The sequence below is a fragment of the Somniosus microcephalus genome, chromosome 14, assembly GCF_052327205.1.
Source record: "Somniosus microcephalus isolate GS21.2 chromosome 14, FLI_Smic_1.0, whole genome shotgun sequence".
Taxonomy (NCBI): domain Eukaryota; kingdom Metazoa; phylum Chordata; class Chondrichthyes; order Squaliformes; family Somniosidae; genus Somniosus; species Somniosus microcephalus.
Window position 1 is genome coordinate 108,104,272 of NC_141000.1, and position 24,098 is coordinate 108,128,369.

The 24,098-nt window shown below is 42.2% G+C and overlaps 1 protein-coding gene across 2 annotated transcripts; it reads left to right on the plus strand.

The window, feature by feature from the left end:
• The first annotated feature begins 439 nt into the window (after positions 1 to 439).
• On the plus strand, positions 440 to 5,356 carry ripply3 (ripply transcriptional repressor 3). Of its 2 annotated transcripts, none has more exons than XM_086007147.1 (4): positions 440 to 751; positions 1,415 to 1,481; positions 4,592 to 4,665; positions 4,953 to 5,356. In XM_086007147.1, exons 1-4 carry the CDS (start codon positions 711 to 713, stop codon positions 5,152 to 5,154), a joined length of 384 nt encoding a protein of 127 aa, XP_085863273.1. In that variant the 5' UTR covers positions 440 to 710; the 3' UTR covers positions 5,155 to 5,356. The 2 variants fall into 2 exon arrangements, with proteins under 2 accessions (XP_085863273.1, XP_085863272.1); XM_086007146.1 differs by lacking the exon at positions 440 to 751 and adding an exon at positions 762 to 960.
• Positions 5,357 to 24,098: the final 18,742 nt, after the last annotated feature.

Here is a 24,098-nt window from a genome sequence, read left to right on the forward strand (position 1 = left end):
GAGCCCCGTTGTGAGGTTTTGGCAAGCCTTGTGAATGGATAACCCCTGTCGAGCTTCAAGTGAAAATCATATCAAGTCTTATTCACGTGGAGTGAGACTCGCTCATTTTGGTTCAAAATGTCAGCTACCTTTGTGTGTTTAAGAATCAGCACGGTCCCGTGTGTTTGAACGGGCTGGTCACCTATCTCACTCTTTCTAATCATGAATCTAATTCCTCACGTTTTCCTCATGTTGACAGTTCCAGTCAAAACCTGTAGCACTGGGTTTTATCAGGAAAAATCAGTTAAAATTAAAGCAAAGTGTTTTAATTGGAGTCCTACCCGATACTGTATTAATAACCATCGCCCTTAATAATTGTTTGGCGTGACTGAGGAAAGGGCTGAGGCATTCCGTGTGGAGACGATAATTGATCCTAACGGGGACAGATCTATGGTTTGTGGAGAGAGCTGAAAGAAGTGTGTATGTCTGATGGAGATTTCAGATGCACGATAAGTTCGTAAGGCGATTCATTGCACCGGTACTGAATATATCAGGGACAAAGTCTGACTTTGAAGATTCATTCCTTACAATAAGAATCTGCTTCCGACGAGGTTGGTGGAATTGGCTGTAGTTGTGGTGCTGAGGATATATCAAAGGGCTCCAGCGACAGCCAAGCGCCCCGCGTAAAGCAGCTCCGTCCAAATGATAAGGGATCCTTCAGAGATGCTGCAATGAGACAGACGGAAGCACACGCCCCTCCCCCAACCCCCGGGTGAGTTTATTTGCCCAGGCTGTAGAGTCTCGCTAAGACCTGGAGGGTCGGTGAGGAGATGTCACTTGTTGCTGGGCTCTGCAGCTGGCTGGCTGGAGTGCTGATATAATGGACACTGCACGTTACTGTGTGCGGGCCAAAGTGACACTGGCCTGCCGCTGCTGCAGGGGACGCCAAGCAGACACTCGGAACCCAGGCCAGGCTCAGAGGTAAGCTTTAACTCTACCATTATTTTATAAAAACAGACCCTTCGTACTTTTATACAGAACATTCCCATTTTAAATTAGACATTAACACACGAAATTAAAGCGAAACGTTTGAATGCCAGCGTCATAATTTTAAAGCATTGAGAAGTAACAGTACTGAATATATCGTTTGTTTAATAATAATTAGTTAAAAACTGTTCTAGAATTCAGTACCTGAAAACAAAAACAGATTGAAGATCAGCTAAGAAACCCTTAACTGCTAATAATGAGTTAAGTCAATAATAAGTTCTCTAGTATTCTGGGTTTAGTGAATTGCCCTCGTGTTGGAAATTGTTCCATGTTACGATCTAAAAACTGCCCTAAAAAGAGTTTTGCTTCTTTTCCGGATTGATTGATTTTTTGATCGGCCCTGCCCTGAAGCGTGACCTGCTGTTTTCCTTTGCTTCTTTGTGTCCAGTTCCTCGGCGCTGTGGAGACCCTGGATGGTTACAGCCAGAGACAGGGAAAAGCACAGACAGACCTCGGTAAGAAAGAGACTCTCGTGTCCGCCGCTCTTCGCTGTTGGTGACCTCAGCTCGCACAGTGAAACTGCACTGAGGCGTTTTACACTGAGCTGCTGCCGCCTATTATTGGTATTTCACACAGGGTCTCATACAGAGATTATAATAATATCGCACATACAAAAAGCAGGAGATGCTGGAAAAACACAGCAGCTCTGTCAGTATCTGAGAAAAGATAGATGATCATTTCCTCATATCTTCAAAATCTACCATTTCACTTTCACATACCCATTAAGCCACTGTGTATATCCAGAATTTTCGGTTATTTCTGCTGTATATATCAATAATTTTCTATTTTTATTGCCCCTATATAAATCCACCATTTTCTGTTTATCGGCTGCTTATAAATAGCATTTTCTGTTTGTATTTCCATCATGCATAACCAGCACTTTCTGTTTGCACTACTGCTGTGTATTTCCAGCCTTTTCGGTTGGTATTTCCACTGTCTATATCCAGCATTTCCACTGTGCATATCAATCATTTATTTGTTTATGTCTACTATGTATATCCAGCATTCGTTGAATGTTTGAGGAAGTTATGACGATGGTGGATGATGAAGCCCGTGTGGCTAGATTTTCAAATAGCCTTTGATAAAGTGTCACATAAAAGGGTGCTAAGTAAGATTGCAACTCGTGGTACTGGACCGCAGATCTTAGGCTGGATAAAGAATTAGTTGCATTCACATACGCAGAGGATAGTTATTAATAGTAATTGCTTCCTGTGGGGGACCAATAACTAGTGGAATCCCACATGGATCAATTTTTTTTTGGAGCATTGCTCTTCATTTTTATTAATGATCTGGATAAAGGCATTGGGGAATGATCCACAAGTTTGGAGATGTCACAATTATATATGTAGGAGCTAGGGCCTTAAATTAAAACAAATAGTTTGCAGATGGATGGAGGCATAGTGGGAGGAATGACCTGTGTCTGGCGGTTGTCTTTCAGTATAGACAAGTGCCGCATGATGCATTTGGGCGGGGGCAATTGCAAGCATGTTTACACCAGACAAGGTTACGCACTCAAGGTTGCTGAGCAACAGAAGAACCCGGGGGTTGTAGTTCATGGATTATTTAAGGTCTATGGCCGGTGTCGCAAGGTTTTTGCAAAAGCGAATAGGGTGTTAGGATGTATTGCTAGGACAATTAAATATACAACTGGAAGTACAAACCTTTCCTCATGAGGCTTTGATCCGGCCGCATCTAGAATACTGTGTCCAGTTTTGGCCCTCGCACACAGTGGGGGATGTCAAAAGGTTCAGAGGAAAATCCACTTGATTGATACCTAGTTTAAGGTCCTTCAGTTATCAGGACAAGTTTACAGAACTGGGGTTTTTACTTGGGAAAAATATAAACTTGGGGGATATGATTGAGAGCTTAAAATAACTAGGGGATTAGATTCTGTCCACGTGGATGGGTTACTTGGGCAGGGGAGGAGAATGGAGCATCAGTAGAAGTTATGAAGGCATAAAGTTGGATTAGATGCCAGGAAGTACTTTTTTTCGCAGGAAGTCACTGACCTCTGGAGTGGGTTGTCCGTATGTGCAGTGGGTGTGGATTGGCTACAAGTACTCAAATGTTCCTGCAAGAGTAAGGCATCTTGAGTTTTAGAAGGTAAATGGGTTAACAAAGATTAGAGAAATCAGTCACTGCAGTCTCCTGGAGCTTGCTTGATTGCCTTCATAGGTTAGAGAGGAATTCCCCAGCATTTTTTCCTAAATTAGCTTAAGATTTTTTTCTGGATTTTGTTTTGCCTCTCCCAGGAGAATGCATAGTTCCAGGGAAGGTTTTTTTGGAAATAGGGTATATGGTATGTGTAGGTCGCACCATGTTCAGATGGGACAGGCTTGATGGACCAGCTGTTTTATTCCCGTCCTTTCTCATATATTTATTTTTCACTGTATATATCCTGCAATTTTATTTGTATTTCTGCTGTTTCTATCCAGCATTTTGTTCTTCTATCTTTTCACTTGTCAGTCAAAAGAAATGCTCTTGCATGGAGCAACTTCACCCTAGGACTACAGATTCTAAGGAATGGCAGAAACCTTTTGTTGTCATTTACTTCCATGCATTAACAGGATAAGACTAACCTAGTCTGTTGCAACAAAATAGATGCTGAATATATCAGAGAGTTAAAATCCGCCCCCCCCCCCCATCACATTCACCGTCAATGAAGGAGACACGTACCCCTCTTGTTTGGCGAAGAAACCTTTTCCTTCAATATTTACAATCCCATTGTTTAAACTTCAGTGACCTTTTTTAGATTTAGCTTTAACTACAACTTTACATAAAGTGACAACAGGAAATAATGTTTGTAATCAGGAAGTGTGTGCAGACGTAAGATTTTTTAATAAGATATAAATGGATTTGTTTTATTTCAATAACCTACTCAATAAAACAACTTATTGCACCACTAAAATGTTTCAAGATGCTTCACAAAAGGTGGAGGAACAGATACTGAACAACAGTAAGGATTAACAAGGGGTGGGGGGGGGGTGCTGAGGTAGGTTTTGAGAACGATTTTGAAGATAAGGGAAGACTGGCCAAGTTGGAGGGCAAGGGTTCCAGAGTACGGAGCCAGGTGCACTGAAGGCTCTATCGGTAACAGTGGAATGGGGGGGGGGGGAGCGCACAGTAGGCCAGAGTAAGATGGGGCAAGACTGTGGAGGGACTTGTGAAGGAGGGCAAGGATTTTGTCTTGACTTCAGGCACAAATAATAAAAGGGAGAAAGGAATCTAAGAAGAAAGCACAGCCACATTGAAGTAGTTACTGCCAGACACGTTAGCGCTGTCGCTGTCTCTTAAATCAGACGCTTAAAAACAGCAGAGCTGGGAATTCGGCTGCTTCAACCCACATTGCACTATACTTGTATATCAGTAGGGCATGCATTCCAGGCACCAGCAGATTCACCCACCAGCGAAAGTGTGTCTGAAGAGGGCCGGGTTTTGCTTCGCGCTTTGAATAGGTGCTGATGACAAATGTGAGATGAGCTGGGAGTTCTTGCTTAACGTTGTATTCCAATGCTAATACTTAACGATTCTTTATTTTTTTTTAATGTTCTTTTACTCCATACAGTTTGGTTCAGTTCCTGATGGTTCTGGGAGCAGCCCTGGGACCGGGCAACCCTTGGGATTCCAACACCCAGTCAGGTGGGTAACAACCACAGACCATTCCTGTCCCTACTGTCGAGCACCGCCTGCAATCTTAATTTAAAATATTCCTTTACAGCAGCCACCAAATTAGAAACAAGCATCTGCATTTATCAACCCAATGTAAAACAATAAAATGTTAAATATAGGACTATTAAATGAATTGAATATCATTTGTAAATACTACTATATTATTGATACAATTGCCAGCCAGGGGAAAAGCTGTACAGATCGCTTTAACTGAATCCCATAGGCCATTCCGTTAATACTCGTGCTTGACTTTCCAGGCTGTATCTGCCCAGATCCAAAGCTGAGCATTACCTGCATCATATGGGAGAAAAGGTTCTGGCGAGCTTCCCCGTTCAGGCAACAATACATTTCTACAACGACGATTCAGATACGGAGGAGGAGGAGGAGGAGGAGCCCATGTCCTGTGACTTCGAATCGGAAAATGCCCCGGAAACAACGGAGATGTTTTGGAAACAGTGAGGAGAGTCAGAGGAGGAGATGGATCAGCTTCAAAGCGGAAAAGCTGTCTTCCGAAAGCGATACCACCGCCGCAAAACTAAGGCCAACTCAGCTCTCTGCTGCTCATGTTCAATTGTAGCTGTAACTTACACAGTTGCAATTAAGTATTTGCATCTATCGCTGCAAGGAAATGACAATTTTGCACTGTTGTGTGTGTGTGTGTATATATGAATATATTTTGTACATTTATTTTATTACTGTAAGAAGTTTAAAAATAAAATTTAACCCCGAGGATCCTACTAAGCACATTGCATTTCTAAATGAGTAAAGTCTATTATATAATACTAATCTTTGAAAGGACTTTAGTTGGTGTTATGTATAGTCTCAGGATAGGGGGTCGGCCATTTAAGACTGAGATGAGGAGGAATTTCTTCACTCAGAGGGTAGTGAATCTTTGGAATTCTCTGCCCCAGAGGGCTGTGGATGCTGAGTCTTTGAGTATATTCAAGGCTGAGATAGATTTTTGGACTCTTGGGGAATCAAGGGATATGGAGATCGGGCAGGCAAGTGGAGTTGAGGTTGATGATCAGCCATGATCTTATTGAATGGCAGAGCAGGCTCGAGGGGCCGTATGGCCTACTTCTGCTCTTACTTCTTATGTTCTTATGTCAGGACGTGTAGATGGTGCAATGTTCTCAAATACCGTCTTTTGACTACCGGGATCTGGGCTTGAATCCTGCTCAAGCTGAAGAATGAAAGTCTTCTTTCTCTGGGCATTTGCACTAAAACTGTAGCATTGGTGCAAAGTGGTTTCATTTCACACAGACGTTGCATTTATAGTGTAAAGGCACCCTGAATTCGGAATCAGGACCTAGCCTGACAGCAGAGCAAAGAAGAAAGAAATCCTCTGGGGGATTTCCCCACTTCCCACCTCTCCACTGCCGACGCTAGGGAAAGGCGGAGGCCGTAGATTCCTGCGGTCCCAGAAGTCAGGCGGCATTAACGGTGAGACGAGCAGGATCACTCCTTTTATCCCCTCTCTGTAACGATTCCTTGCAGCAGATTTAGAATTCACTTTGGTTCCTCTGAACTTGTCGACCAGGTAGTTGGCGGCCTGTCCCTTCAAGCTGCTACTGCACTACTCCATAAAATGACTATTAACATTTTGAACAAAAATTATCTTATAATCATGAAGGCCAATCTAACTTTAAAAAATGGGATGAAATGGTAGGATAAATTATCACTCAGCACCCATGGGGAATCTACTTTGACATTCAGATATAAAAGCAAAATCTTTTGATTCTCAACAATGCCGCAAAAAAATTTGAACTAAAAATAAATAAAATCAGAAAATTGTGCTTTTTCCTCACTGTTGTCCTCTCATGATTCATAGTTCTGCAGCTCAGTGCTACCTCCCACAAGTGGACCTGTTTCATGTGTAAGCCATAGAAGTGAGCTATGGGAATGGGCAGCACAGTCTGACCTCATCAGACAGCCACGCATGCACGTATTCTAGCAAGAGGTCACTCAATAGTCATCTGGAGTGGGTACCCTGGCTGATTTTCTCCCTCTGTACCTCAGCGCAGGGAGACTGAACATCCCTGCCAGTTTCCCAGTTGAAGTCAGCTAACTCAACGTAGACCAAGAATTGAACCTTTCTGAGCTATTTCTTTTACAGTTGGAAATATTAACATAAGGCAGCATCCATTTTCCATATAATGCTGTTATACAGTCTGATAAAGTTGGGGAATGGAGCCATTTTGCTCATTGCGCCCAGTATCTATCACGTGTTGCGAAATCGGGTACAACGGGGGTCAAATGCAAAGCAGCTCTTCCCCCCAGTCATTCAACAGTGCACCTTACAGACTCAGATACACCTATGGGGCATTTCTATTATTTACAGGATCTGCCCTTGCGACCTCTCTGAGCAAGAAAATGTAGTCAATTTACATAGAGTTTGATTTGTGGAAGTCTCGCAGAAACCAGCAACTTTGTAGATGTTTCAATGACCAATTTTAAAGCCAGACAACATTTTCGCCAATTTGTCCGGACAGGATTTAAATCTACGTTCCAGAAGTGGAAGCCTAGTGTTCTAACTAGCTGTGGCGCCACTCCCTGAAAATTTGCACCATATGTGGATTAAATATTTATATAATAAATAAAGTCGTTATAGACTTAACAGTTAATGAAACTTGAAGCAAAAACAAACAACTACAGAATCAAAAGAACTAAGTCAGTTTTTTGTGCCTCCTCTCCTGAAGGTGAAAACTCCACAGGTGCAGTTAGCTTCCAACTACCTCATGCATGTGGTCATTTTTCCATGCATGAGTCTACACATTGACAAATGGTAAGTCATTCGACCATGCTGTGCATCACAACTGAGCATCTCCTATCCTCAACTCCCCCCCCCCCCCACCCCCCACACACACGCACACACTTTCCAGCAAGGGTCACTTCCTTGATAGAGATAAGGAGGGAGAATCATTGCTTAATCCTTCTGAAATCTCCTACTTTCAGTTTTATTTTAATTTTCAAAAGCTGGACCTGAATATTCCAAAGAGCAGTGAGCAACAAGCAGTGTGGTTAGTGATTATCAGTGCTGACATATGGGTTAGGCCGAGAGTAAGCGTAAATAAAAATAGTAAGTGAAACCTGGTGACTTTGCCTGGATGCAAGATGACTTTAATTTCAAAAACATAATTTATTGCTCAGAATGGATTGCGGAGATTCAGGCTTAAAAACTCAAAGCCTGAACCTTTCTGAGATGGTGAATGATGTTTAATTGGATTATTTTGGGAAGTGGGGGTGTGAAGTAAAACTTTCTGTGGCATAATATACTTCTCAATAAAAAGTAAATAAAAAACATTTTTCAAGATATGAACTGTTATCTCCTGCCCCAGTATGATATAAAAGGAATTATTCTTGGAATAGAGGTAAGTGGAAAAGAATACAAATTGGGTTGAATTCCTGCAAGGTGTGCCATGCAACTGTTTCATTGTTAGTGTTGAGTTGAATGTTATTGGTGACTGACCATAGCATTCAATGACGTCTATAGTTAGTTCTTCGAAGTTCTGCTGACAACCATAAATATTCTTATGCAGATTACAAGGATATAATTTCTTCTCCCCTTCCATAAATCCACAAATTAAAAGAAATGCTCTAAAGCATATAATAGATCAAATTCAAAAGTAGATACAAATGTATGCATATTGGAACTCTACTAAACTGTATCTGTGCTTTGAGCCTTATTCCTGTGTCTGCTGTGTTATTTGACTGCAACTTGCAGTGCTGCATTTTTCAAGCACCTTTTTATACATTCTTTGTTTTTTTACATTTTGATGCTACATTTGTTTGACTCAACTGACTCTCCACTCTCATATCAGAGATATTTGTGTTTATTTTCCGTAGCCCATGCTTATTAATCATCCTGGACTCTTGCCGGTATTAATGCAGAATTCGACCCAGGGCTTGTGGACACTCCCTACCTACAATTGTGGAAGTATCAAAGAGGATGCAGTGTACCTGTTGGTGTGGATTTTCTTCCTGTCCTCAAGTTACTGGAGTGAGGAAGTGATGGTCATTCTGGTGCAGTGGGTGTAGCTGTTTATGTCTTTCTGAAAATGATAGATGACTCCAGGGGTCATGAAATGCCACTGAGGCCTAACTATTGACATATGCCAAAGGAACTTGGCTGCAGGTCTAGGTCTCATTAACAGTGAGCAGTCACAACCCTTTGTGTGGGTAAACAAAGAAGTATTTTAATAACATTGAGGTCAATATATTGCAGCCAGTGATTTACTGCTATGTTCTATGAGTCTACTCTCTGACAAGCAATAACTATGTCTGTCTGTGAAATCTCCCATCTTCATGACATGGGAAAATGTACAAAAGTTAAAAGCACTGTAATTAAAAAGATACAATTTGGGAGGGAAATAGTTTTCTGTGGAGCATACAGCCTTTAGTGGCATCATAACATATTCTTCCCAACTAGCAACAACATAGAACAACGTCTCAAGGCACTTCACAGAAGCATAATCAAATACAAATAGACACCGTGCCAAATAAGGGGATATTCGGAGGGGTGACTAAAAGCTTGGTCAAGTGTCAGCCTTGAAGTGTCAGCATTGGTGCAGTGGTAGCGCTCTCACCTCTGAGTCAGAAGGTTGTGGGTTCAAAGTCCCATTCCGAAGACTTGAACACATAATTCAGACTGACACTCAGTGCATTACTGAGGATGTGCTGTGCTGTCAGAAGAGATGTTAAACCAAAGCCCCATCTGCCCATGCGGCTGAAAGTAAAAGATCCCATGACACTATATAAGAAGAGCAGGGGAGTTCTCCCCAGTGTCCTGGCCAATATTTATTCCTCAACCAACATCACTGAAACCGATTATCTGGTTGTTGGCTCATTACTGTTTGTGGGACCTTGCTGTGTGCAAATTGTTTGCTATGTTTCCCTACATTACAACAGTGACTACACTTCATTGGCTGTAAAGCACTTTGGGGTGTCCTGAGGTTGTGAAAGGTGCTATATAAATGCAAGTTTTTTCTTTTGGTCAAAGAGATGGTTTTTAAAGATGGTCTTAAATGAGTGGAGGGAGATGGAGAGGTGGATAGGTGGAGAGGTTTAGGGAAGGAATTCCAGAGAATAGGGCTTAGACGGATGAAGACACGGTCACCAATGGTAAGGCAAAGAGAGCGGTGGAAGCACAAAAGGCCAGAGTCGGAGGAAGGTAGAGTTCTCGGAGCGTTGGAGAGATAGGGAGGGGTATGGCCATGAAGGGATTTAAACAGGAGGATGACTATTTTAAGTTTGAGGCATTGAGGGACTGGGAACCACTGCAGATCAGTGAACACAGGGGTGATGGATGAGTAGGACTTGGTATCGGATAGGATACAGGCAGCAGAGTTCTGGAGGTGCTGGAGTTTATGGAGGGTGGAGGATGGGAGGCCCGCCATTGGGTAACTCAAGATATTGCTGTTTTTCGGGATAGTAACAATGTGTTGCCAGCATATGGGGCAGCTTTATACCAGAGCTGGCAAAACCTGCAAGTGCAAGAGAGATGCAGCCGGAAGTGCATTTTTTATTGAAACCTCCTATTCTCTGTTTATTTGAGGATCAAGGTCAGAATTGTCCTTTCCCTGAGAAGTTCTATGATTTAAAGGTAGTTCACATGATGGTAAGCATGTGGGCAATTGCAAATCATCTACGGATTTACATTTTCTGGTGACAGAGTGATTAATATCTAATGGAAGGATTTGAAGGTGTTTTCTGGCTTAGATTCTCTTGCTGCTGGCAACAGGTTGTCGTATGCCATCTGTTCATGCTCAGGGGATGGATTGATCTCTCCTCCTCACCTGCAGCTGGAAGAACTAATCCTTTCCAAACTGCAAAATTGTGCAGCATGCAACTGTAATTCTGGTTTGTACTGTCGGGCTTCCCCGGGAGGGATTAGGCACTGGAAATGGGATTGTGGATCCTGCAAATAAAATTATGTCCTCCTTTTTCTTTGTTGGGCAATTTCATGCCACTTGCTTCCAAGATTTCTGATGCTAGGAAAGTCCATGCCCTCCTATTCATTGCCATCTTCCTGCTCCTCCTGAGACACAATGATGGAATATTCAGCAAAATATTCAGCTGTAGAAGAATGATCTGTACAGATAAAAATGCAAGACTTTATAACTTTGGACTGTGCATTCCCTAAGAAAGTTTTTTTTAAATGGGTAATTAGGCATTGAACTACCTTTGGACGATCGAACCTTCTGCAATGCAGATAAAAGCAGACAATGAACATGATATATGTTGTGTTGTAGGCTGTACAACATGATCCATATGATGACAGCATAAAGTTGTTAGTTTTGTACTGTTAATGAGATAAAAACATAACACAGCTTGGAAAGGGAAGAGGCCAATTGGCATATCAGCCTGCTCCTTCCACAGCCCACACATGTCTACCTCAATTGTACATTCTTCCCAACCCCCGGTGAACCATGGTAATTTGTTCCACATATTCAGATGATATATTTTAAGGGAAAAAAAATACCAGCATCTGAGGACTCAGCCGGTGTGAATCTCCTTTTCCAATGATTGTAAAAGAGGGTCAGCTCTTCCTATCAGCAAGTCAGCTCCTTTTTTATGGCGCATAAAAGAAAGACTTTCATTTATATAGCGCCTTTCGTGAGCTCAGGACGTCCCAAGGCCTGTTACAGCCAATGAAGTACTTTTTTGAAGAGTAGTCACTGTTGTAATGTATCTTTACTCTATCCTGTTTTGCGTCTTTGTTATGAGCTGCTTTTAAACATATTGCTGTCCGAGGTCATTCGGGCCCTTTCTCAGTACCCCTTTTAATATTGGAAACTTTATTTAGCCTTTGGCCTTACATTATCCCAGGCATTTCAACACCCTCGGGCTGTTGATACAGATAATTTGCTTTTGGAGTCAATCATTTCCTGTTTTCTTTTAATCAATTGTTTAACTACAATATGAAGTTCCTGCTGTCCAATATGTGTTACGTGTTATTTTGGCCTTATACGCCATTTTCCAGTATGTACTGCCAGCACAAGCTAACTTACACCGATTAACAAATGTGAAAGGAATTCATTTCCTGTTTAATTTGCATGATTCCATTGAACTTTGTACTGATTGGCTTTACTTACCATTGGTAGTAAATTAAATACAGAAAAACCATATGCTAATGTTGATTGGTAACAAACATACAGACAAAATTGCCTCAACACAGCGCCGATATGAGCTTGTATTTTCATAATTATTTCTACCCAACACTGCCAGAGGCTGATTAGACTGTTGAGTTAGCAGTCTGATTAACAATTAAATGAGGTCTGTAACTAGTGCAGCACTCAGCTAATCAACAAGGAGCAGCTTAAGCCCTATTGTTTCCAAGAGACACATGCTCGGGCACACGTTAAACTACATTTGAGTTTTATTTTTTCATCATTTTGCCGGTGGGACAATTCCAAACTGTTACAGAGTCAAGGCAGCCAGAAACCTGGTGAAAATTGAGGTTAGCTCAGACAAGCTGTCTGGCTCTGTCTTGAGAGGAGATTATATTAAAGAAAACAACAAAAGGATGAGCAAGCTCACAGGCCCAAGAGTTTTAGAACTGATTTTTTGTTATTACAAATTCCACAGTTCACTTTCTAAATCCTGTGCTGAAGAATCTTTTTCCATCTTTTTGCCCACCACATTTCTCCTCTGACAGTACTGACTCATTACTGAGGTATAGTTCCATTGATGCTTCATGCCCTCCACTACCTCACCCATGTAGCCTTTCTTTATGCATGAGTTTCCACAACGAGCTTTGGCAGGCTATTCTCCCACCGGAGCATCACATACTTCCTTGCAAATTTTTACATTGCAAATGATGGAGTCTGGGGCCATTCTTCATATGTGAACCTGGACAGTGAACTTACCAACAGCCATTTTGAGCATGGAAGGACATCACAGCCGATCCTGGTCCGATCCTCATCTGACTTCCACATTTAGGCATTTGTATAGCTCAGCGCCAGTATTTACCTATTAAATCATTGGGGGAGTATATTTGTCCTCTTTTCATTCTTATTTTTAAAGAGTATTTTGTGTTCTGGTGATTCAGCCATGTCAAAGTTCTCGACGCTGTTTGAGCTTGGTGTTTATCACAGTTCAGACTACAGATCACACGACTATGCCAAGTACAGCTAAGGAAGAAGTGGAAGTGCCTGCCCAAGCATGTTTCTTTGACAAAAGCTCAAGATCCTTTCTCAATAGTTGAGTAAACAACTTTTTAATTAATTATATCTTCCAGGCACATAAGAAAGAAAATACTTGCATTTATATAGCGCCTTTCACGACCTCAGGATGTCCCAAAGCCAATTAAGTACTTTTGAAGTGTAGTCACTGTTGTAAACTAAGAAATGCAGCAGCCAAATTGCGCACAGCAAGGTCCCACAAACAAAAATGAGGGAATGACCAGATCATCAGTTTATTAGTGACGTTGGTTGAGGGATCAATATTGGCCAGGACACCGGAGAGAGCTTCCCTGCTCTGCTTCAAAATAGTGCCATTTTTTTTAATGTCCATCAGAGAGAGTTGACGGGTCTTGGTGTATTGTCTCATCCGAAAAAAGTTCCCTCCAACAGTGCTGCACTCCCTCAGAACTGTGCTCAAGTCTCTGGAGTGGAACTTCAACCCACAACTTTCTAAATGAATTGCCAGCATTTGATACTGGAATTGGTTTAGAAACTTTTACCGTTTGATAGGCATTACAAATAGCTTCTGACTATTCACTTCTCCTCTTGCAGTGACAATCTTGCAGATAGTAACATTTCACAAGCCTGAGATGTCAGGTTAATCATTCTGAATCTAGTGATGGATTGTTACAGATAACGTCATGCTTTTTGGAAGAAAAAGTCCCCATAGTCCACCTGAGATTTCACTTTCTCCAAAAAGGTCAAGGAGGGTCGTACCCTTCTGATTCCATTTTGACGATTTACTAGGTGATTATCACACAGGTAATTCTCATGCTTACTCTTGCTAACTGATTCCGCTATTTTATCCAATATTATGTAAGATTAATATATCTGCCATTGCTTGCATCTGTTTTGTCACCCTTTTGGAAATGGACACCACAGCCTGTCTCCAAACTTCCAAGACCTCTCGGATTCCCACATAATGTTCACCAATGCTTCACAAATCTCATCCCTTATCTCTCTAACTACTTAGGGATAGCTACCATTCATCCCATAGGATTTCTTTGTTTTTGAGCCCTTTAGACTTCTATCTCATTTATGTCAAAGTCATTATTTCTGCCAGGATTATCACTATTTAAGGACAACATGTTGCACATGTCTTCGCTAATGAACACTTGGAGGAAGTAATAAGTTAATACGAACTATCTCAGTATAAATTTACACTTCAACTGTGGTGTTGGTGTGAAGAGATTTAGCTTTGCACTGACACAACAGCTATCGTGTGAATCCAGCCTGAATGTGCTGTTAGAGCCCAGCCTGACAATGGCACAAAGCGAAGTAAGACTCCCTGGAGTATGTTCAGGCCTGCAAACTATATTTACCCTCCAAGTTGCTGCTTTGCACTGATGGTGATTTGTGGGGTGTGAATGCACAAGATAGTCAACAGTTTGATGTACGAAACTGTGGGCCCAGTACATTTACTCATTATCTGTCTTTTGCTGCACCATGGGAGTCTCATGCTAGGACTGTTGAAAAATAGACTCCTGCCAAGATATTTAAACACTTGCATTGTATCACTACTTCACAGACTAAAATCTTTCAGCCATTAGCCAGTTCACTAAAAAAAGTTTGTGCAGTGTAACCTTATATTGGTGATAACCAGCCTGTGATCAAAGATTGCCAAGAGGTGAGGCTGAGGACAAGTTTAGGTCTATTCCTCCTCCCTCCCCCGCCAGACCAATCCTTAAAAACTTTGGATATATGATCTGATTCCGTTTACTTTAAGCTCCTGAGTAAATCATTACAGTGGGGACACGGCTCTGTGATGGAAGCCTTGTTTGTTTGACTGCTTTATCTAAAAGCAGCGATGACAGTGCAAAGCCACTGAATTGTCTGAGCTCTCTGTAAACTACGACAGGCTTGGGCTTAGGTGAAATTCTGCTGCTTTCTACGAGCACACTGATTGAAAAGCCATGGTGAAAACCACATTGATAAAGATCAACCGCCTATTTCACTTGCACCCCTAAGTTCAGGGGTCATGGGCTGTAAGCCATCAGTTTACAGTGTGGCTGCTTCTGTGTACTGAATGATCGCAATCTAACATACTCTAATCAGAGCACTAAACAGCACCAAACCACAACTATATTAATATCAAAGAACTGGTTAGGAAAATTATGAACTAACACCTTATAATGCAGTCTCTCAAGCAGTTTACAACTAGAAATTATTCAGAAATTAGATCTTATATTCTATTGCTTCACACCCTAAAATCACACTAAGCTCTCACAGTTCAGTGTCCTCAACTGAACTTACAAAACTCACTCAAATAAATCACGGAGAGTATATTTGAGAAGCAGCTACAGAACCCAAACTCAAGACCAGTGTCAGATGGTTAGTGGAAAATGGTCTGCAGGGAATTTTGCATCGCATTCCCCTAACTCTTTAATAATAGTTTTACAGCAATGACAACCTATATATTTTCAAAAAATAAGCTAGTGGTTTGTGCAGGAGCAGATTAATGCATGGGCCTAAGGGCCCCAGCCAAATATGGGGCCCCCATGCTCTTCCAGGCACTCCTGTGAGCAACTCAGGAGTTGTTTGAGAGCCACATTGCCGGAGCAAACTGAGAGGATTTCTGGTCGCTGACTCTTCGCCACCGAGGGAGCACTGAGCAGAAATCGAGGTCTGAGAGAATCGGCGGTAGAATTTGACTTTGTGTGAAAGTGTAAATCGGGTGATAGCAAATCGGGGCTGAAAGTTCTTGATGCCCAAGGTCCCAAGAATTCTTAATCTGTCTCTGGATTTATGGACCCATTACACCATAGAATTGTAGAATACAGATCCTCAATCTAATATTCATCAGGATACTAGTTTTCTATGGGATCATTTCCAACTGGAGGCAAGCTACTTTAACAGAGAGATAAATGAGCAGAAATCAGTCAGTGTGCATCATTGTGTCTTGTCTTGCTTGATGCTAGTGTAGGGGTCTGGCTATAAATTTAGTATCTAATATCACTAGATAAGTGTTTGTGGGAGGGAGTAGCCATGCTGTTGGTCTGCTCTTTCTGTGAGAATTTCTTCCCCCCCATCGCCCACCTCCCCCCCCGACCTCTTGAAGACTAAATGTGTCCTTTGTCTTGCATTGAGCCTTTAACAGGTGTTGAGACTTAAAAAGCAACACATCACACAGCTGTCAGACCCCTTTGCTCAGTGATAACACTCTCGCCTCTGAGTCAGAAGGTCATGGGTTCAAGCCCCAAAGACTTGGGACACTCCAGTCCAGTACTGAGAGAGTGCTGCGCTGTCAGAGGTCCTGTCCTTCAGAAGCAATGTTAAACTGAGGACCCACCTGCCCTCTCAGATGGATATAAAAGATCCTGTGGCACTTTTCAAATAAGACCAGCAGAGTTCTCCAGGTGTCCTGGCCAACATTTATCCCTCAACCAACACTACTAAAAATAGATTATCTAATCATTTATCTCATTTCTTTTTGTGGGACTTTGCTGTTTCCCAATTGGCTGCTGTGGTTCCCTACATTATAATAGTGATTACCTTGGCTGAGAATTGCTGCGGAATGTCATTAAAGGCACTATATGAATGCATTAAAATTTTTAATCTTCTCATGGTCAGCTCTATATCAGCATTGGCTGATCTTCTACCTCAACACCTTCCTGCCCTATCCTCATATCCCTTGTTTCCTTTGATCCAAAAATCTATTGATCTCTGTCTTGAATATACTCAACGACTGAGCATCTACAGCCCTCTGGGTAGGGTAAAGAATTCCAACAGTTGTATTTTCCACCATTTAAAAATTTTATCTGCCCCACCCAGAGTTTCCTTGTGCTTTGTAATACTCACTGCTCAAGTCTCCAGATCTCTGTCAACATAAATGTTGAGTTGGCTGCCAGAAGCTGCTAGAGTGAATGGATAGTCTGTCAATTCCCAATGTCAAAACTGACACTTGGTTGGGTTACTGGAAAGCTGCCCGTACCGTATCCCACAAAAGGTCAACCCATTCAGGAGAGAAAAGGGAAGATTTTTTTTTTTTTTTTTATAAAAAGAGTTTCACGAAGAGAATGAATATCACCATGTAACTGTCGCTCAAGTATGACAGAAAGGCAGGCAGTTTGAACCAGTAAATTATCTCACCAGGACAGATGGCTCCAGTTTGTCTCTTCCTAGCTAACCTTATTAGCTTTTCCCATCATCATAACATTTCAACAGTTAAACTAAATGACAGAGTCCGCCTTCAGCAACAATGATAAAATCTTAAAGTGGGATTTACAGTTCTCTGTTACCCCTCTCCCATACCCTCAGGTTACAGCAGATCACCTGCCACAGTCTAAACTATGGCCTTGAAGAAAAGACAAAGAATATGCAGTCATGGTAAATTTTTTTGTTACATGCTGCTGGTGAGTTTTCTGCTCATTTTTTAATAAAATAATCTTCTGACTGTGTAAAGACTGTTGGGCAGGCAGTGTCTTATCAGTTTCTACATACATTATCCTTTTAACCCAGACTAACTTAATTCCCCAGCTTTTAGGATCTATTACAAATCTCACTCATCGTCTCTTGCGACAATGCTGATAACAAATTTGTGAGGCTTTAAGTTCTGCATTTGAGATTTATGGCGACCCACAAGATGATTGAAACTCAAACATGAACTCTTGACCATAAGGGTTGCAAATTGACACCAAGGGCTAAGTTGATGTCAAACGGGAGTTAAGAATTCTTGGTGGGGCAGCAGGTTTGGGTGTTTTACATGTTTCTATAGGTTTGATTTTAATGATGTGTCTATATTATTCTTTCTTTTTAAGGGGAACTGCCTGCAGTCAGTAGTTAATTAATATATAAAATGGCTGAGTTTTACAATGTGTTTCATTTTCCCCACTCTGTACTTCAACTGCAACACTGTTAAATGCACTAAAACACGTTTCCACATTGCCTCAGTTGACAAAGTGTAATTGAGTCACACAAACTAGATAGTTCCAGGTTCAATTCCTGATCTGTGTGGAGTTAGCTTATCTCAGCTGGAATGGCAGTAAGGGTACTACAATTAGTATCAACACCCTGGGTTAAGGAGAATAAAACCAACTAGGGTTCCCTATACAGGAAACTCTCGATTTACCGGCACCTAAATAACCGGAAATCTCTGTTAACCGGCAAAATTCAGGAGTAGGTTCAGGTAAGTTTTACTTCATATTAGTGGCCGTTCCTGGATCTGTGGCCGTGTAACCGGGGTTCCTGCACCTGTTGCTATGCAACAGGGATGCCTGGATCTGTGGCCAGGGTTCCTGCACCTGTTGCTGTGCAACAGGGACGCCTGGATCTGTGGCCAGGGTTCCTGCACCTGTTGCTGTGCAACAGGGACGCCTGGATCTGTGGCCATGTACGGGGCTCTCGTACTTTTTACTATACCTCTCTGTAATCCGGACTTTTTGATAAACCGGCACCACGCCAGTCCCATCGGTGCCGGATAAAAAAGAGTTTCCTGTACTTGGATGAAATCTATTGACCTTCCCTAGAAAGGGAGTGTCGGAAAAGGACAAGATTGGCCGCAGCTGTGAAGCACTGCGCGGTCGAATAAGCTGCCAACACTCACTGCCTAGGCTCACAGAGAATGCCACTTGGGTACTTTCAGGAAAGGAGAGAATAAGTGCTTAGAAAACATTAAAAAAAATACTAAACAGTCATTTATTGGGAGCATGGAAATGTCCATGTCTCTATTGCAAAACAATATTTTTGGGGGAAAAAACATGCAAAATGCTATTAACTTATTTAAACGGGTAAGACTTTCAAAAGTGTATTCATACCAAAATATACCATATCACAGGAATTTCTTGGTCATTAAAGCAAAATTCCCATTTAAATGATTAAAAGTAAACTTAATATTAAGCACTGGATTTCTTAATAATAAATGTCTAAAACACAAGAAGTTTTCCCCAAAAAAGTACAGACAGGAGGAGTGAGGATCTAGTTTATTCTTAATTCAAACTCACTCAATTCAAATCATCTGATGATTCAGGTTTTTTTAGCGCTAAATTTCCACTTTGCTGTTATTTACATTCCATGATTCAAATTACCGAATATCTTGCATTTTAGGCACACAAACTTTGATAAGGGGTAGACTATATATGTAAGGACTTGGGGAAATCGCATTGTGTATTTGTGCTTCCTATTCTTTTTCAGGATCCCTACTGCAAGCGGCAATTGAAATCTTGTATCACGCAAAGAGGCTGCAAAGGGATAGGCATATAAATAGTAAACGGGTAGTAAGAGGAGGGATGGGGCCGATTAGGGACCAAAAAGGAGACCTACACATGGAGGCAGAGGGCATGGCTGAGGTACTAAATGAGTACTTTGCATCTGCCTTCACCAAGGAAGAAGATGCGGCCAAAGTCATAGTGAAAGAGGAGGTAGTTGAGATACTGGATGGGATAAAAATTAATAAAATTGGTACTAGAAAGACTGGCTGTACTTAAAGCAGATAAGTCGCCAGGACCGGATGGGATGCATCCTAGGATGCTGAGGGAAGTAAGGGTGGAAATTGCGGAGGTACTGGCCAAAATCTTCCAATCCTCCTTGGATACAGGGGTGGTGCCAGATGACTGGATAATTGCAAATGTTACACTCTTGTTCAAAAAAGGGTGTAAGGATAAACCCAGCAACTACAAGCCAGTCAATTTAACCTTGGTGGTGGGGAAGCTTTTAGAAATGATAATTCGGGACAAAATTAACAATCACTTGGACAAGTGTGGATTAATTAAGGAAATTATGGATTTGTTAAAGGCAAATCGTGTTTAACTAACTTGATTGAGTTTTTTGATGAGGTAACAGAGGGGGTTGATGAGGGCAATGCAATTGATGTGGTGTACATGGACTTCCAAAAGGCATTTGATAAAGTGCCACATAATAGGTTTGCCAGCAAAGTTGAAGCCCATGGAATAAAAGGGACAGTGGCAGCATGGATACGAAATTGGCTAAGTGACAGGAAACAGAGAGTAGTGGTGAACGGTTGTTTATCAGACTGGAAGAAGGTACACAATGGATTCCCCAGGGGTCGGTACTAGGACCACTGCTTTTCTTGATATATATTAATGACTTTTACTTGGGTGTACAGGGCACAATTTCAAAAATTGCAGGTGACACAAAACTTGGAAGTATAGTGAACAGTGAGGAGGATAGTGATAGACTTCAAGAGGACATAGACAGGCTGGTGGAATGGGCGGACATGTACAGATGAAATTTAACGCAGAAAAGTGTGAAGTGATACATTTTGGTAGGAAGAATGAGGAGAGGAAATATAAACTAAAGGGTACAATCCTAAAGGGAGAGACCTGGGGGTATATGTGCACAAATTGTTGAAGGTGGCAGGGCAGGTTGAGAAAGTGTTTAAAAAAGCATACGGGTTCCTGGGCTTCATAAATAGAGGCATAGAGTACAAAAGCAAGGAAGTGATGATGAACCTTTATAAAACACCGGTTCGGCCTCAACTGGAGTATTGTGTCCAATTCTGGGCACTGCACTTTAGGAAGGATGTGAATGCCTTAGAGAGGGTGCAGAAAAGATTTAAAAGAATGGTTCCAGGAATGAGGGGCTTCAGTTACATGGATAGACTGGAGAAGCTGGGGTTGTTCTCCTTAGAGCAGAGAAGATTGAGAGGAGATTTGATAGAGATGTTCAAAATCATGAGGGGTCTAGACAGAGTAGATAGAGAAACTGTTCCCAATGGCAGAAGGGACAAGAACCAGAGGACACAGATTTAAGGTAATTGGCAGAAAAACCAAAGGTGACATGAGGAAAAACTTTTTTATGTAGCGAGTGGTTAGGATCTGGAATGCACTGCCTGAAAGGGTGGTGAAGGCAGATTCAATCGTGGCTTTCAAAAGGAAATTGGATAAGTACCTGAAGGAAAAAAAATTGCAGGGCTACGGAGAAAGGGCGGGGAGTGGGACTAGCTGAAGTGCTCTTGCAGAGAGCCGGCACGGGCTTGACGGGCCGAATGGCCTCCTTCTGTGCTGTAACCATTTATATAGATAGGTTAAGTGAGTGGGCAAGAACATGGCAGATGGAATATAATGTGGAGAAGTGTGAAGTTAGCCACTTCTGTAGGGAAAAATAGAAAAGCAGAGTATTTTTTAAATGGTGAGAGACTGGGAAATGTTGGTATTCAGAGGGGCCTGGATGTCCTTGTACAAAAATCACAGAAAGTTAACATGCAGATACAGCAAGCAATTAGGAAAGAAAATGGTATGTTAACCTTTATTACAAAGGGATTGGAGTACAATAGTAAAGAAATCTTGCTACAATTATATAGGGCCTTGGTGAGACCAGACCTGGAATACGGTGTACAGTTTTGGACTCCTTATCTAAGGAAAGATGTATTTGCCTCAGAGGGAGTGCAACAAAGGTTCACCAGACTGATTCCTGGGATGGGGAGATTGTCCTATGAGGAGACTAGGCCTATATTCCCTAGAGTTTAGAAGAATGAGAGGTGATCTCATTGAAACATAAAAAATTTAAAGGGCTTGACAGGGTAGATGCTGGGAGGATGTTCCCCTGGCTGGGGAGTCCAGAACTTGGGGTCATAGTCTCAGAATATGGGGTCAGCCATTTGGGACTGAGGTGAGGAGAAATTTCTTCACTCAAAGGGTTGTGAATCTTTGGAATTTTCTAGCCCAGAGGGCTGTGGATGCTCAGTCCTTGAATATATTCAAGACAGAGATCAATAGATTTTTGAATATTAAGGGAATCAAGGGATATGGGGATAGTGCAGGAAAGTGGAGTTGAGGTAAAAGATCAGCCATGATCTTATTAAATGGAGGAGCAGGCTTGATGGGCTAACCCTAACCCTAACTCTTGCTCCTATTTATTATTTCCCCCTTCCATGCAGAACCAGAACTAAATATCCACTATATCAGACACAGCCCACAAGCTCTGGCAATCCAGCCCAAAAGCCCACACAACTAGTTGCATTTATGTATTTCTTATTTGTTGGTTCTCCAGTTTCTCTCCAATCTCCCCTCATGACCTCTCTGTGCTCATCTTGTCTATGAGACCCACCTCCTGCTCCCTCAACCCTATTCCCATCAAACTGCTGACCACCTAACTTCCTTTTCTGGCTCCCATGGTAGCTGATATTGTTAATGGCTCTCTCTCCTCAGGTACTGTCCCCCTCTCCCTCAAATATGCCGTCATCACCTCTCTCCTCAAAAAACCAAACCTTGATCCCTCTGTCCTTGCAAATTACCACCCAATCTCCAACCTCCCTTTCTTCTCCAAAGTCCTTGAACGTGTTGTTGCCTCCCAAATCCATGGCCATCTTTCCCAAAATTCCATGTTTGAATCCCTCCAATCAGGTTTCCGCCCCTGCCACAGCACAGAAACGGCTCTCATCAAAGTCACAAATGACATCCTTTGTGACTATGACAAAGGTAAACTATCCCTCCTCGTCCTTCTTGACTTGTCTGCAGCCCTTTGACACGGTTGACCACTCCATCCTCTTCCAACGCCGCTCCAATGTTGTCCAGCTAGGTGGGACTGCACTCACCTGGTTCCATTCTTATCTAATCATAACCAGAGAATCACTTGCAACGGCTTCTCTTCCTGCTCCCGCATTGTTACCTCTGGTGTCCCCCAAGGATCTATCCTTGGCCCCCTCCTATTTCTTATCTACATGTTGCCCCTTGGCGACATCATCCGAAAACACAGTGTCAGTTTCCACATGTACGCTGATGACACCCAGCTCTATCTCACTACTTCTTCTCTCGACCCCTCCACAGCATCTAAATTGTCAGACTGCTTGTCAGACATACAGTTGTGGATGAGCAAACATTTTCTCCAATTAAATATTGGGAAAACCGAAGCCGTTGTTTTCGGTCCCCGCCACAAACTCTGTTCCCTGGCCATTGACTCCATCCCTCTCCCTAACATCTGTCTGAGGCTGAGCCATACTGTTCGCAGCCTTGGTGTCATATTTGGCCCTGAAATGAGCTTCCTACCACATATCCTCAGCATAACAAAGACCGCCTACTTCCACCGCCGTAACATCGCCCGTCTCCACCCTTCCCTCAGCTCATCCGCTGCTGAAACTCTCATACATGCCTGTGTTACCTCTAGACCTGACTATTCCAATGCACTCCTGGTTGGCCTCCCACATTCCACCCTACGTAAACTTGAGGTCATCCAAAACTCGGCTGTCCATGTCCTAACTCGCACCAAGTCCTGTTTGCCGACCTACATTGGCTCCCGGTTAAGCAGCGCCTCAATTTCAAAATTCTCTTCATGTTGAAATCCCTCTATGGCCTCGCCCCTTCCTATCTCTGTAATCTCCTTCAGCCCCACAACCTCCCGCCCCACCCTCCCCGAGATATCTGCCCTCTTGAGGATCCCCGATTATAATCGCTCAACCTTTGGTGGCCGTGCCTTCTGTTGCCTAGGCCCTAAGCTCTGGAATTCTCTGCCTAAACCTGTCCACCTCGCTACCTCTCTTTCCTCTTTTAAGATGCTCCTTAAAACCTACCTCGTTCACCTGCCCTAATTTTCCTTATGTGGATTGGTGTCAAATTTATTGTCTTAAAATACTCCTGTGCAGCGCCTTGGGACGTTTTACTACGTTAAAGACGCGATATAAATACAAGTTGTTGTTGCAGATCCTTCCACCATGCAGAATGGAGATGTCTGCAGTCGAGCTACTGAGGAAACTCAGATTTGGGATGACAGCTGCTGGAAGATATTACCTGGGGGGTGTGGTGATTATTCCTTGATTAGTAAAAGTATTGTGATTCGTTGTTTGTTAACTGCCTTGGGATATGTGTTGTAATCTCATTGGTAGTTGATGATCACATGATGTGTTGTGGCTACCTTAAATTCAGTCCTTTTCTAGCTTTAGTTGGGACTGGATGTAGAAAGATATGCTGCTGATTTTACTGTTAATAAAGCCTAACTTTGGAAGGCAAATCTATTCTTTATTTCAATTTATTAACTTTATGTTAGAATGGAGCGATATCTTCAACCAGAATGATTCAAGGCTGACCCCAATTCTGCTGGAGTGGATGATAAATGGAAACATTGGTATTGTACATTTAAAAACTTTTTGGGTGTGTTGGATCAAGAGGCTCTAAATAAGCTGAATATGCTGATCAACTACATTGACCCGGATGTATATAAATATATTTTGCACTGTAAAACTTATGAAGAGGCTACTTCTACATTGGAAAAGATTTTTGTTAAACCAAAGAATGAGGTATTTGCACGTCATCTTCTATCTGCCCGTAGGCA